Genomic DNA, 11751 nt, shown 5'->3' on the forward strand with positions numbered 1-11751 from the left:
CCTATAATTTATCATGGGTATGCCCTGGGACTTCGGGTTTTGCTGGTTGCCACATGGAGCCAGGAAGGATCCATGTGTCAGGGCTTTTGGATTTGTTTTGCTTTGCTTTAAGTCTTCCTCAGAGGCACTGGGTGTTAGCTGCAGCTAAGGATGGGGATTTTGCTTAGGATGTGCCAGTGCTCCTGCTGGGACTTAAACCTAGAGGTTCCTAGCTAGAGGGTCTTGCCCTTCCACTCAGGATTAGACTAATTGCCATATTTGGGGGTAGTAAGGACTTTTACCCCATAGACAGATTGGTATGGAGTATTGGGGGGGTTGTCTTCCTCTGTAGTAGGGAGGTGGGCTTTTTGGAGTGTATATTAACATTAGAACTAGACTGGACTAGATGACCTCTTGAGGCTCCTTTTACCACCTTTTAAACATCACCTACTTGATGCAAGTAGGTTTGGCCTTTCAGAGTCCATTTCATGAACAAATGCTGCAGGATTGATCTTGAGCAAAAGGATCCTGCCTGCCTTAGGGTTGTTAGATCTAGTGCACGTTTTCTCTGTTTTGTTCCAACTTTCAGCAGCTATTGACATTTACTCCATGGGTACAGGCACCAATTAGCATGGATCTCAATGGAAAACAACAAATATTTTCAGTGGGATTCACATCTTTGTAAGCATTTAAATATTAAAAGCTATTTTCAAGGAAAAAAATTAAGAAGCTTTTCATGTGGCTTTGGTGACGTTTGCATTTTCTCTCTCTCCCAGGGACCAATCAATCCTAGTTCTTCCATCAACCTAAATGGGCACTGGACCAAGACCACAGGCTCCAAAGAGAGGATTTGGGATGGGAACATTAATGTGTGGCAAAGAAGAAAACTATAGGTACATATAATTAAAAGAAAAAAAAATGAAGTGCCCAGCTTCATAAATTCTTCTGAACCAAATGCTGCACATCTATGTATACTGAATAGCAGATAGCAGTTTTCCAAGTAAATAAAGCAGGAATTGCAGAACTGCCTCCATTCACTATGTATGCACTTGAAAGGGGTGTATTTTTTCATACATCATTCAATACTGACTGCAGAGATTCCACAGAAATCAGTATGTTGGACATGAATTTTCATTACGCTAAATAGCACAAGCTGCACTGATTGCAAAGTCAGAGATCCTTAGCACAAAGGGAAATAAAGAAAGCAGAAATATTGGAGTTTGGTTTTTTTTCCCCCTCACTTACTATCTGGGCTCCATGGTTACAGTTTCGTTTCACAAGCTTCACTATTTGCATTAAGCCAAATATCCTTATTCCTTAATCCAAAGCAAAAAAAAAGAAAAGAAAAGAAAAAAAAGAAAAGAAAATGTCCAGATTTCCCATGATAGTTTAGAGCCAGATATCCACAAGCAGGGCATGTCATTTCACAAAAGACAAGCACCTAAAAATCAGGTACATAAGTAAAGGGCTTGATGTCCAAAAGTGTACAGCTCCTATTGTGATACTTATACTTGGCTTTTCAAATGCACTCAGCAGCCAATATACCAAGCTTTTTCTAAAATACTGGCCATTTACTTTGATGGTAAAATGTGAAAAGAATCCTTAAAATTTTCCAAAGACTGTGGGTACTAAGTCCTTCCTAATATTTTGGACTACTGAGCAAATCCTACCCTTTCAGGATGCCTGAAGAATTTTAAAGATTGCAAAACACTGCCACTCTCAGAGCGGAAAGGGAAAGTGTCCAATTTCAACAGTTCATGCATTATGAAAGGACTCTGTGTGAGAAGATCTGGGTCAGGATCCATGGGTCCTGTGGCAGTTGCCCCCAAAGACAGAGGACAATAGCCTTAGTAGCTATTTCAGTACCAAGGATACAGTATTAAATATAACCTGACACACATCAATACAGTTTGGACTGGTGGTGAGAGGGTCAGAATATCATCAGATCCCAAGCCAATTACTCAATCTGCTCCCTGACAAAGCATTGCCCCATCCTATGCAAATGTTTCCTTTTACTTGCTTGGAAGTGAAACGTTAGAAAAATATATTATTCTTCTATTTGAAGGTTCTCTCACTTTGCACATTGAACATATATTTCATTTTGCTGTATCAGGAGAAACAAACTACTCTACTCCAACAACCAATCTAAAGCAACCTAGAGCACATGTGCCTTTCATAACTTTTTTCTTATTCATATTTTTTCACACATTTTCTCATTCACATTTCAGGGGAGACTTACTTTTTCCCTCCCTGCTACCATAGGCTTCTCTAGTAAAATCAGATGGGGCAGGTGGGGAGGAGGGAAAAAAAAAAACAAGTCACTCAAAATTATGCGCTATGGACAGAACAAAAAAAATATCACCAAAAAGATACATAAGGTGTCCACAGTACATTACTCTGGCTCTCACTATAATAGGCTCAGGAGGTTCTTATGGATGTTCACCTAAACGATTCTAAGATAGAAAATCATGCAAAACACCCCTGCTGCTGTCGTTCCTTTGGCCTCATTTCGATGAAGCTATCTAAAACATCTGAAATGAAGCATCAGCTACTACTAACCCAACAGCCATAAAGTGCTCTAAGAACAATAGTCATTCTGTTTACCAGAAGCAGTTAACAAGTCTTTTCTTTCTCTCACTGCTGTGACCCAAGTTCTATAAAGAAGTAAAACAGCTACTGAAAAAGATGAGAAATGCCTATAACAGATGAAATAATAATAACGCCAGTGATATTTTGCCATAAACTCATATATGCCTGAAATGGAAGAGAGAACTCCTTGATGGCTGGATGGGTACTAGAAAGGAGGAGGCTGTGCCAATAATAGCATTTCTGCCTCAGTGAGGGTGTGGTAGGCCACAATAATTTATTGATATGGGGAGGGCAAGTGGAGAGGGAAGAGAGTTATGCTTTGGATCTGTCTGTAACAAGGAAAGAAAGATACTACCTCTGTGTTTAGCCCACTGGAGAATGACTCAGAGATCCAAATTCTATATCGAGCTCTGAACATACTGTCTGTAACCTTGGGCAAACCATTTAACCTGTCTGGTGTCTCAGTTCACTATCTATAAAATGAGGATAACACATCTCTACTTCACAGGGACGTTTTAAATGTGAACGAATTATGAAGACACTCCAAAGCTACCGTGCTAGCACCATAAGATTAGAGGGAACAGCTGGAACCACTACAACTTCATCTTTCTTTGGTAGCAGGAGAGACAGAATAGGTTAGGGATGTGTCATTTCTTTCATTCTCCTTCTAGCTCTGTAAATCTGTAAATTAATGTTTGCTGTTGGTTAGAAAGGAATTGGTTAGTGGCAGTTTCACACACTCCTACCCCTTTGAGTTCAAATTTAACAGTATTTTTAAATATCATACAAGTTGAAAGGGAAAGAAAAAAAGAAATCAGTAAACCAAGTTCTAGTTTAGTTTCTGCAAATTCAGCAACAGAGAACTTCGAAGAAATTAAGACAGATACTATGGGTTGTTAAATAATATAAACCAAAATAAATTCAGATTATTCATTTGCTCACATATTGAACCTTAATAAATGGGAAGCATACTGGTGGGTGAAAAGAAGGATATGTGAATACAGTGGCCAAAGAGGGTAAGATAAGGTGTGTAATAACATATTAAAACTAATGAAATTGATATTTACTTTCTTCTATTTCTGACATTTACCACCATAGTAGTTTGTAGTGTCTGAAGAATTAAAATGTAATAATAGAATTGAATGGCTCACACTGCAGCGGACACCTGGACAGAATATTACGGATTAAAGGATGAGAGATAAGTTAAAGCTATAGCTACACCAAAAACATTGTTCTTTGTTTTGGATAAAAGCAATATTTATGGACTGAAACTCTGCATATGCCTGTCATACAAAATCACATCAGAAAAAGGCACAACACTGTTTGACTTGCTGAATAACTGAGATTTACCTGTCCACTGAGTGTTAGGTTATAAGCATTACTATCTGGAAACAGGTTTTAGTTAAATATAGGAATAGTATCAATATCATGAGAAGATCAAACAATAAGGACTGTTGTTTAAGGAGATTAAACAGCATTCTATAGCAATTACTAATACCAAGGTCTGAACACGAAAGAGAATAGCTGCATAGTATTGCATTTCTTCTCCACCTGGGGACAAACAATCCTTTACACACATACAGGTTTGGCAATGCCAATCAGACAAGCACTATGAGTGAAAGAGACCTCAGGGTAATAATAGACCACAGTATGAACATGAGCCGGCAGTGCGACTCTGTAGCCAGCAGGCCAAATACTTTAGCATGCATCAATCAATGCATCTCCAGCAAAACCAAGGAAGTGATTCTTCTACTTTACTCAGCACTGGTGAGACCACAGCTGGAGTACTGTGTCCAGTTTTAGATGCTGCACTTCAACAAGGGCATGGAAAAGCTTGAGAAGGGACGATCAGAGACTTGCACACCATGCCATGCGAGGAAAGGCTGAGGAACCTGGAACGCTTCAGCTGGAAAAAGAGAAGGCTGAGAGGGGACTTGGTAGAAGCTTACTGCTACATCAGGGGAATACATCAAGGGCTTAGTGAACAACTGTTCACCAGGGCACCCTTGGGGAAAACCAGAAGTAAGGGCCACAAACTCCTGGAAGACCATTTCAGGCTCAAAATTAGGAAAAACTTCTTCACAGCTACGATGTCCAGACTGTGGAATAATCTCCCTCCAGAGGTGGTGCAATCGCTTACCCTGGAAATCTTCAAGAGGAGATTGGACAGTCACCTCGCTGGGGTCACCTCACCCCAGTTGTCTTTCCTGCTTCGTGCAGGGGGGCTGGACCTTATGATTTTCAGAAGTCACAATCTATGAATCTATGAATTTCATTTAGGATTAGTCAGTATGCAAAAAAACAGCTGAGTCTAAACTTCAGAGGCTAAAATAACTTTCTATTATAATCCCTGTTGGACGTCAATGCAAAGCCATTGCATTGAACAAGCATAAACAATCACTTCTATTACTCTAGAATTCACCATTAAAGTTTGTGTTTCATGAATGACTTGGAATATATGAGAATTGTCAGATCAAACCTAGACTTTTCTTTCCTTTTTTAAGGTTAAAAAAAGTTTCAGATAATATCTTGTTTTTTGGAGTTTTTTTAAAGGAACAAAGAAAACCCCTGGAAACCTCTATATTTTCAGATTTCATCTGTGCTGAAATTGGAAGTGTCAAAAAAACAACACAAGGAGCTGTTCTTTTGGTATTTCTGAAATTTTATGAGAAAGCCTGTTCTTTTCAAGTTTCTGATTCAGTTTGGCAGACTAGTAATTTTGGGTACTCTTCCTAACCTTACTTCACTGTCTAGGATACAACACAAAATCCCAGCAACTCCAATGATGCTTTTTGTTTTGTGTTACTTAAACCAGAAGCTAGTTCCAAAATTAAGAAGAAAAAATAGCACTCAACATTTTAAAATTTGTTGTCAAAAGGGCAGATATTAACAATTACATAACGCAAGATGGGTATGTAGTCTTAACCGCTGTTAGATCAACCTCACAAAAAGGTAATTAATTTATGGAGAAAACCAATTGCTTACATAAGATAGCTGACATTAAGGGTCTGAGGGTGTGCCTATGCTGCAGGCCTCGATGCAGCGCATTGATACTTGCACTAGTTTTCCCGGAGCTAGCTCTAGTATTAGAAGCAGCGTACTACAAAAGTGATAGCATGGAGCACAGTGTTTGGTAATTTACACTGTTGAGAAGGTTGGCAGCATTCAAATTAGATTGTTTAAAGCTAGCTCAGAAATCCTTACACACTGTGGTCTATGTTGTTGGTATATTCAGATTCTTTAAGTCGCCAAGCAACCTTTTTCTCCCAGCAAGCCTTCTAGGAACAAGGATCATTGAACACCAGTATCATCTTGAAGAATTAGGCCCTAAATCATAAGCCATTAAGGTGATTGTATAGACGTTGGGCCAGATCTATTGTCTGATTTACGTACATTGATTTCAGGGGAGTTGAAATCAATGGACTTATACCAGAGCTGGATCTGGCCTATTACGTTTAACAAATTGGTAAGGAGTGATATAGTGGAGAAATAATCAGGTGTAGCTGTAGCTCAGTCTAGTGGCTCATCAGATGCATTTATCTGAAGATACCAGGGTCATGAGTCACGCACCAAATCCCACTCCTTCACGCCCACCCCTCATACGCACACACAGAGACAACTTACCAAGCAGGCATACCATCCTGCGTAACTGAAATCAGAACGCTTTTGCAACTAAGAAAAAAAAAAAACAAAACTATTCTGACATGGTAAAAGCAAATGGGAAAAGTAGTATAAGGAGGAGACATAAATGCCAGAGACAGTTAATGTCCCCATACTCCTGGACGAACTCTGAAAGAATAACATAAAAGCAGTCACCATTATTCTCAGATCGTATAGTGACAGCAGCTGCTTTTTCCTGCTAAACTCTGCAGTCCATGTCTGAGAAACCCACTCGCCAGTACTATCTTGCAATCCTGAGGAAAATGGATATCCCATACTCCACAACGTGGTTTCTGAAGGGAAAATAACTTGTGGCTATCAGAATACAAGTTGCAGCAGTATCCTAACTCTAGTTAACGATAGCAATGCACCAAAGAGGCTTCTCCTTTCACCTAGAAATGCAGGGTGGGGCCAGGGTTCAGTTGGTGATACCAATGAATGCAGTCACTTACATTATCCAGTTAGAACACAATGAAACATGGGAAAGGTCTTAATGTAGGAAAGGGAATTGTCAACATTTTACTTCATCATCAATCATTTTAATACAGTCAATGACATCCACCTTTACCCTTCTCCCAGATGTACAACAGGCTTGGGGAAAATTCAAATGCATCAGCTCAATAAGGCAAAATATTCCAAGTATTTTCATAGCATCTAAAAAGACACCAAAGCCAAAAAAGCAGTGGGGAAATCGCACCTGACCTCTAAACTGACATTCCCAGGGAAAAGGTATTAGCAGCCCTCTGAAGCAGTTTCCCATGCAGCACAAGATAAAGGGAATTCAATAGACCTCTTCTCCTTTCCTCTACCACTTCCAGACCTAAGTGGGTGCTGTCATGCTACCAGTGCACCAGCATTTATCTTCTATAAATTAGCAGGCAGTTTACATCCTGTCATAAGACACTGAGGTGGCATTCCTTTTTCTGAAGTGAATTACTGGCTGCTTTTCAAAGCAATTTAAGATTGCCCAGCAAGTGTGTTATTTAAAAAAAGAAAAATACCATTATCTACCATTTCATTACTATTAAACTAATATTAAGTTCTTTCTCTTACTCCCCTCTTACTTGTACACCCATAAATGAGTTTCTGCATTAACAACATTATTATTGTTATTTAAATTGCATTTTTTTAGTTTAGGGGCCTGTTTCCGAGTGTAAAAATCTTATTTCAATCAATTTAAAGATGTCTTGGTTTCCACCAAACTTTGTACTTGTCCAGGGAAGGGTTTGATATTACAGAAGGGGGCAAGATATGCTTATAAGTTTCCTATAAACTAGAATATCCATAATATGGTGAATATTTTTCTAGGGGATCGTAGAAAAAGAAACAAAAATATTTATTATTAATGAGTCAACCACAGAATCTGTTGTCATTCAGATTGCTAAAATGGTCATTAAATATCTGTTCCCTAAAGGTTACCTTTGAATAAGCACTCAAATAAACATTAATCAGTTTAGAGAGTTAAGCCTACCCATGTTGCAAAAATCTTCAGCATTATTTACTGATCCTCCAACTAACCCGGGCATATCCCTGCACCCACCCAGCAGTCAGTGCTTACAAGAGACCTGCATGAAGTCAGTTACAGAATCGTGACCTTGGATGCCAAATACAACTCTTTAGATGTCTTCACATATATTTTGTGTGTCCCCTAGTTCAATATTAAAAATATTAAAATCTGTCAGGATCTCATGCCAACATGTTTTGGACCAACCAAAGCTACAAAGTACAGAAGTGTATAAAATCTGATAGAGAATTAACCAACTATTTCAAACTTTAGAACAGGTTGCTTTAGGTTCAGTACTGAAATTGGTATTGTTATTAATTTAGATTTGCTCACCTCTATTTCTCATCGGTCTGTACCTCAAGCTATCCATGACAGTAGTTCTGCTGAAGTCAATTTAACCAATCATATTAGCAAGTACTCATGAATTGACTCTTATATTTGCAATTGGTTACAGGGTGAAGAAAAGCCATTTACAGAAATAGAAAAAAAATGGGAAAAGGGTATATTAAAAGCTGTTTTGGCACTTTTTAGCTGAGGTTCCTGCCCCATGTACTTATGAAAAATCTAAAGAAATGACTAATCCTAAATCTTATTTATAATTCTTTTTAAACACCGTTAGCCCCAGAATCAACACAATTTACATGAACAGTTTCAATGCAATTAAAAAAAAAAGTTCAGGTTCCTGTAAGACTCCTCACAAAACTATGAAAATGTGATGCAAAGATGACATCACCATATGACAAGGAAGGAAAAAAGAAAGCAACTTCTCACCTTTGTCATCAAGTAATTGCCCATTGACTTCAGCACTGATAATGTATCAAGTGGAGATAGCTCTGAAAACATGACAATTTGACAGAAAGTACTAAAGAAATCTCATGGTAGAAAAGTTATTGCAACTCATGGTTGCTGGTTTGCCTGAGCTAAGCAGTTTCACACAGCAGGATAATAAGTTCCCCTCTTTGCTAAAGCAATTGTTCTTCAAACCTAGTTTGTTTCAGCTCTAGCCCACACATTAACCATATGCTTGCAAGAAATACTGTGAAGAAGAATGCCCTTCTGCTAAAACAGATTAAAATGTAATCTTCTTCCGGTAAATGGCATATTGATAGCACTGGCATTTTATAAACTTTCACCATGTACACTTGAAAATTGCTGGATGCTTTATACCACCAGTAAAATCAAGGAATCAAGAACAACTTCTCCAACATAATATTTCAACATTTTTAGGACTTTCCCCCGTTATAAATCTTTCACCCTAGATTCTTAGATTCCTGTTTACTTTTCTGCTTAATAGGACATCTAGCAGGGTTTCGGTAGAATTGGGTAAGTAACAGCTGCCGTTTACAATTTGTGACAAATGAGCTCAATATTAAGAAATACAACAGGGATTTAGATTGAAACTCCATCCAAATGCTGATTCTCACTGGTAAGTGTGATAATTTATTTGGATGATTATCTATTTTCAGCATTCAGTCACAGGAATTAAAAAGATGATATGCCACTTGCACTTCTAAATTGTTAGGGGGGTGGGGGGAAGTTCTCCTAGAACTAATTGCATGTGGCATTCAGATGTCAACATCTACTTTCTGTTTATACTAGTCACAGATGTCAATAGGAAACAAAACCTATTTCAAAACCACTATGTACTTACTATATATTACATGTTTTGTATGCAGGCAATATTTTTCATGTTAAAATGAAAAACATCTATTTTAATGCTTTTGGACCAGGTCTGTGGTCACATTTAAAAACTGTTTCCTTATATTTGCTAAAGTATATTGTGTTTTTTGTGTGTCCCCACTATGGAGACATGCAATAATTCTAAAAGGATTAACGAGGACACGATGGCAGCTGCTAACTGCCTCAAAAACCCGCTTATAATGGAAACTTTCATTTGGGATATCTGGCTTCCCATTTTTCCCCCTTTCTAATAATCAACTCCAATGTAATTTAGCAGAGAATATATCATTTTAAAATAATGTCAAAGTATTAAATCAGAATTGACAGGAAGTTTCACACTTGACTGATAGTGAATGCTACCTCAGTCTCTTTATTGAATCAGAAAAGATCCATAGATAATTACTGAATCACAATATAAAACGCAAAAGAAAACTGCAAAATATTTCAAGTGATCCATGCTGATTGGGATACACCTTAAATCAGGGGTATTAGGAGGACATGAAGAGGTGTAAGGCAGTCTAGCATTATCAGTTCTCTCATCTACCTGAAACTTCACATCCTCATTCTGTCCCTTTTCCTCTCACCTACACTTGCAGCTCACATGTGCTCATTTCAAGCAACAGATATGACAGTTACTTTCAACATACCTTAAGAGGAGGGGGGGGAGAGAAGAGAAGGTGCTAATCAGTGAACACAAAGGGCTCCTCCAAAAATCACCAACTTGAGTATTTTATAGAGAATAGGAAAAAAGGGGATGGACACATTTCTTTGACACTGTGATTACACATTTGGAGGATCTGCAAGTATACACAGTATTTATTAACAAATACAGCAGAAAATATACCAAACGTCTGTTGATGAGTATCAGAAAGCATGAAAGCTTAAAATCAACAGCGGTGCCATTTAAAAGCAACTTTCCATCTCTGAACAATGTGATAGTGGGACAGTGCTGTAGCTTTATCCTGCCTTTACTGAACAGCCTATCCCTCCAGCCACTAACTGCTAGGGGGGGAAAATGTTTCATATGATATATATCATCAAAATGATGCATTGTCAGCTCTGGTTCTTATTTTAATCATTGATAGCCTGGGTTCATATTTTAATCGATCTATTGCATTCACACATTAGGGTGTAATGCAGTAACTTTTTAGCATGTTTCTAGGCACCTTGGTACCACATCAAGCTCTTACCTGTGTTTCAAAATACATACAGTAAATCCTAAACAAGACTGCACTGCAACAAGGCTATTCTACTGTTTATTTTCAGCATTTTAAAGGGGGGGAAACATTAGTATGTTCTCAATTTAGTTTCTTCAGGACCACAGACTACCTGCTATTGCTGCTGTACATATCCATCTTACTGTTTGTAAAATGCACCCCCAGCCTCCCAGCCAAACAAGCTCTGGAAAACTGTATAGCATGCTTCATTCATATGAAAAGATAAAGGCATAAACAGCCTGGAGCGTCCAAGTAGAGATTCAGTACCTCTCAAAGTATCAGAGAGGTGGAGGGAAAAAATCAGCTCAAGAAGAGACACTCTGAACTTACAATGGAAGAGGCTGGAATCCATCTCTCTTTTTAAAGAAAGAAGAATGAATCTTAAAAGAATAAAACAGCAGACAAAACAGAACTCCAAGTGAAACAGCCTTTTGTACTCACCTAGTGCTGAACACCAGAACAGGAAAGAGAGGCAGCAAGTAATAGGCAGAGATGAATTTCATATTGTAGCTCGTCTGATCTGTTTTGTCGGCTTCCTCTCTCACTATCCTCTTCCCTGTCTCTCTCCCACAGGCTTTCTGTTTTCCAAAGCCCTTATTCAGAAGACAGCCGCTCGGGTGTGTGAAGGTCCGTGGATCTGTAAAGGCAGACAGACCAACAGACTGACTAATGAAGAGAGCTTAGAGTGGGGTTTGAGCTTCAGGAGTGATGTCACAGGCAATGGAGCTGCTGCTGCAAGCCTACTGCCTGATAGCCTGTGATTATTCAACACAGTGACTCTATTGATGTCCTGAAGGATTTGTTATTACTAGCAGTTTAAGTGGCAACCAGGGAGAGAGGAGAACACAGTGGTTGGCACTTAACTCTAAGGTTATAAGAGTGCCTTGAAGATTCTGCCTGGAAGAAAAAAAAAAAACCCTACAAAATATCTGCAATAATTAAGATCATATTGCTTGGAAGAAGTAAATCTGTATAAGCTTCACAGAATAGAAACAGGTTCTCCTAATTTAAAGTAACAGACAGATTCAAATCAACCTGATGCACCCTGCTGGGAAGGGCATTCTCTGCAAAGTAGGAATCAAACTTTATTGTTCCAATTAGAAATTCATACACTACAGCTTG

The 11751-nt window shown here is 38.5% G+C and overlaps 1 protein-coding gene across 4 annotated transcripts in view; it reads right to left on the bottom strand.

Moving 5' to 3' along the window:
• LUZP2 (leucine zipper protein 2) overlaps positions 1-11436 on the bottom strand; it is a 420158-nt gene extending 408722 nt beyond the window's left edge. Inside the window, exon 1 of one of the 4 annotated variants that reach the window (XM_090032838.1) lies at positions 11071-11436. In XM_090032838.1, coding sequence (XP_089888964.1) covers positions 11071-11132 — 62 coding nt within the window. In that variant the 5' untranslated portion in view covers positions 11133-11436. The remainder of the gene's footprint in view (positions 1-11070) is intronic. The other 3 variants (XM_090032836.1, XM_090032837.1, XM_090032839.1) reach the window with 3 other exon arrangements.
• Between the last annotated feature and the right edge of the window lie 315 nt (positions 11437-11751).

The sequence above is a fragment of the Crocodylus siamensis genome, chromosome 2 (assembly GCF_052110815.1).
Source record: "Crocodylus siamensis isolate JL-2025a chromosome 2, ASM5211081v1, whole genome shotgun sequence".
NCBI lineage: Eukaryota > Metazoa > Chordata > Crocodylia > Crocodylidae > Crocodylus > Crocodylus siamensis.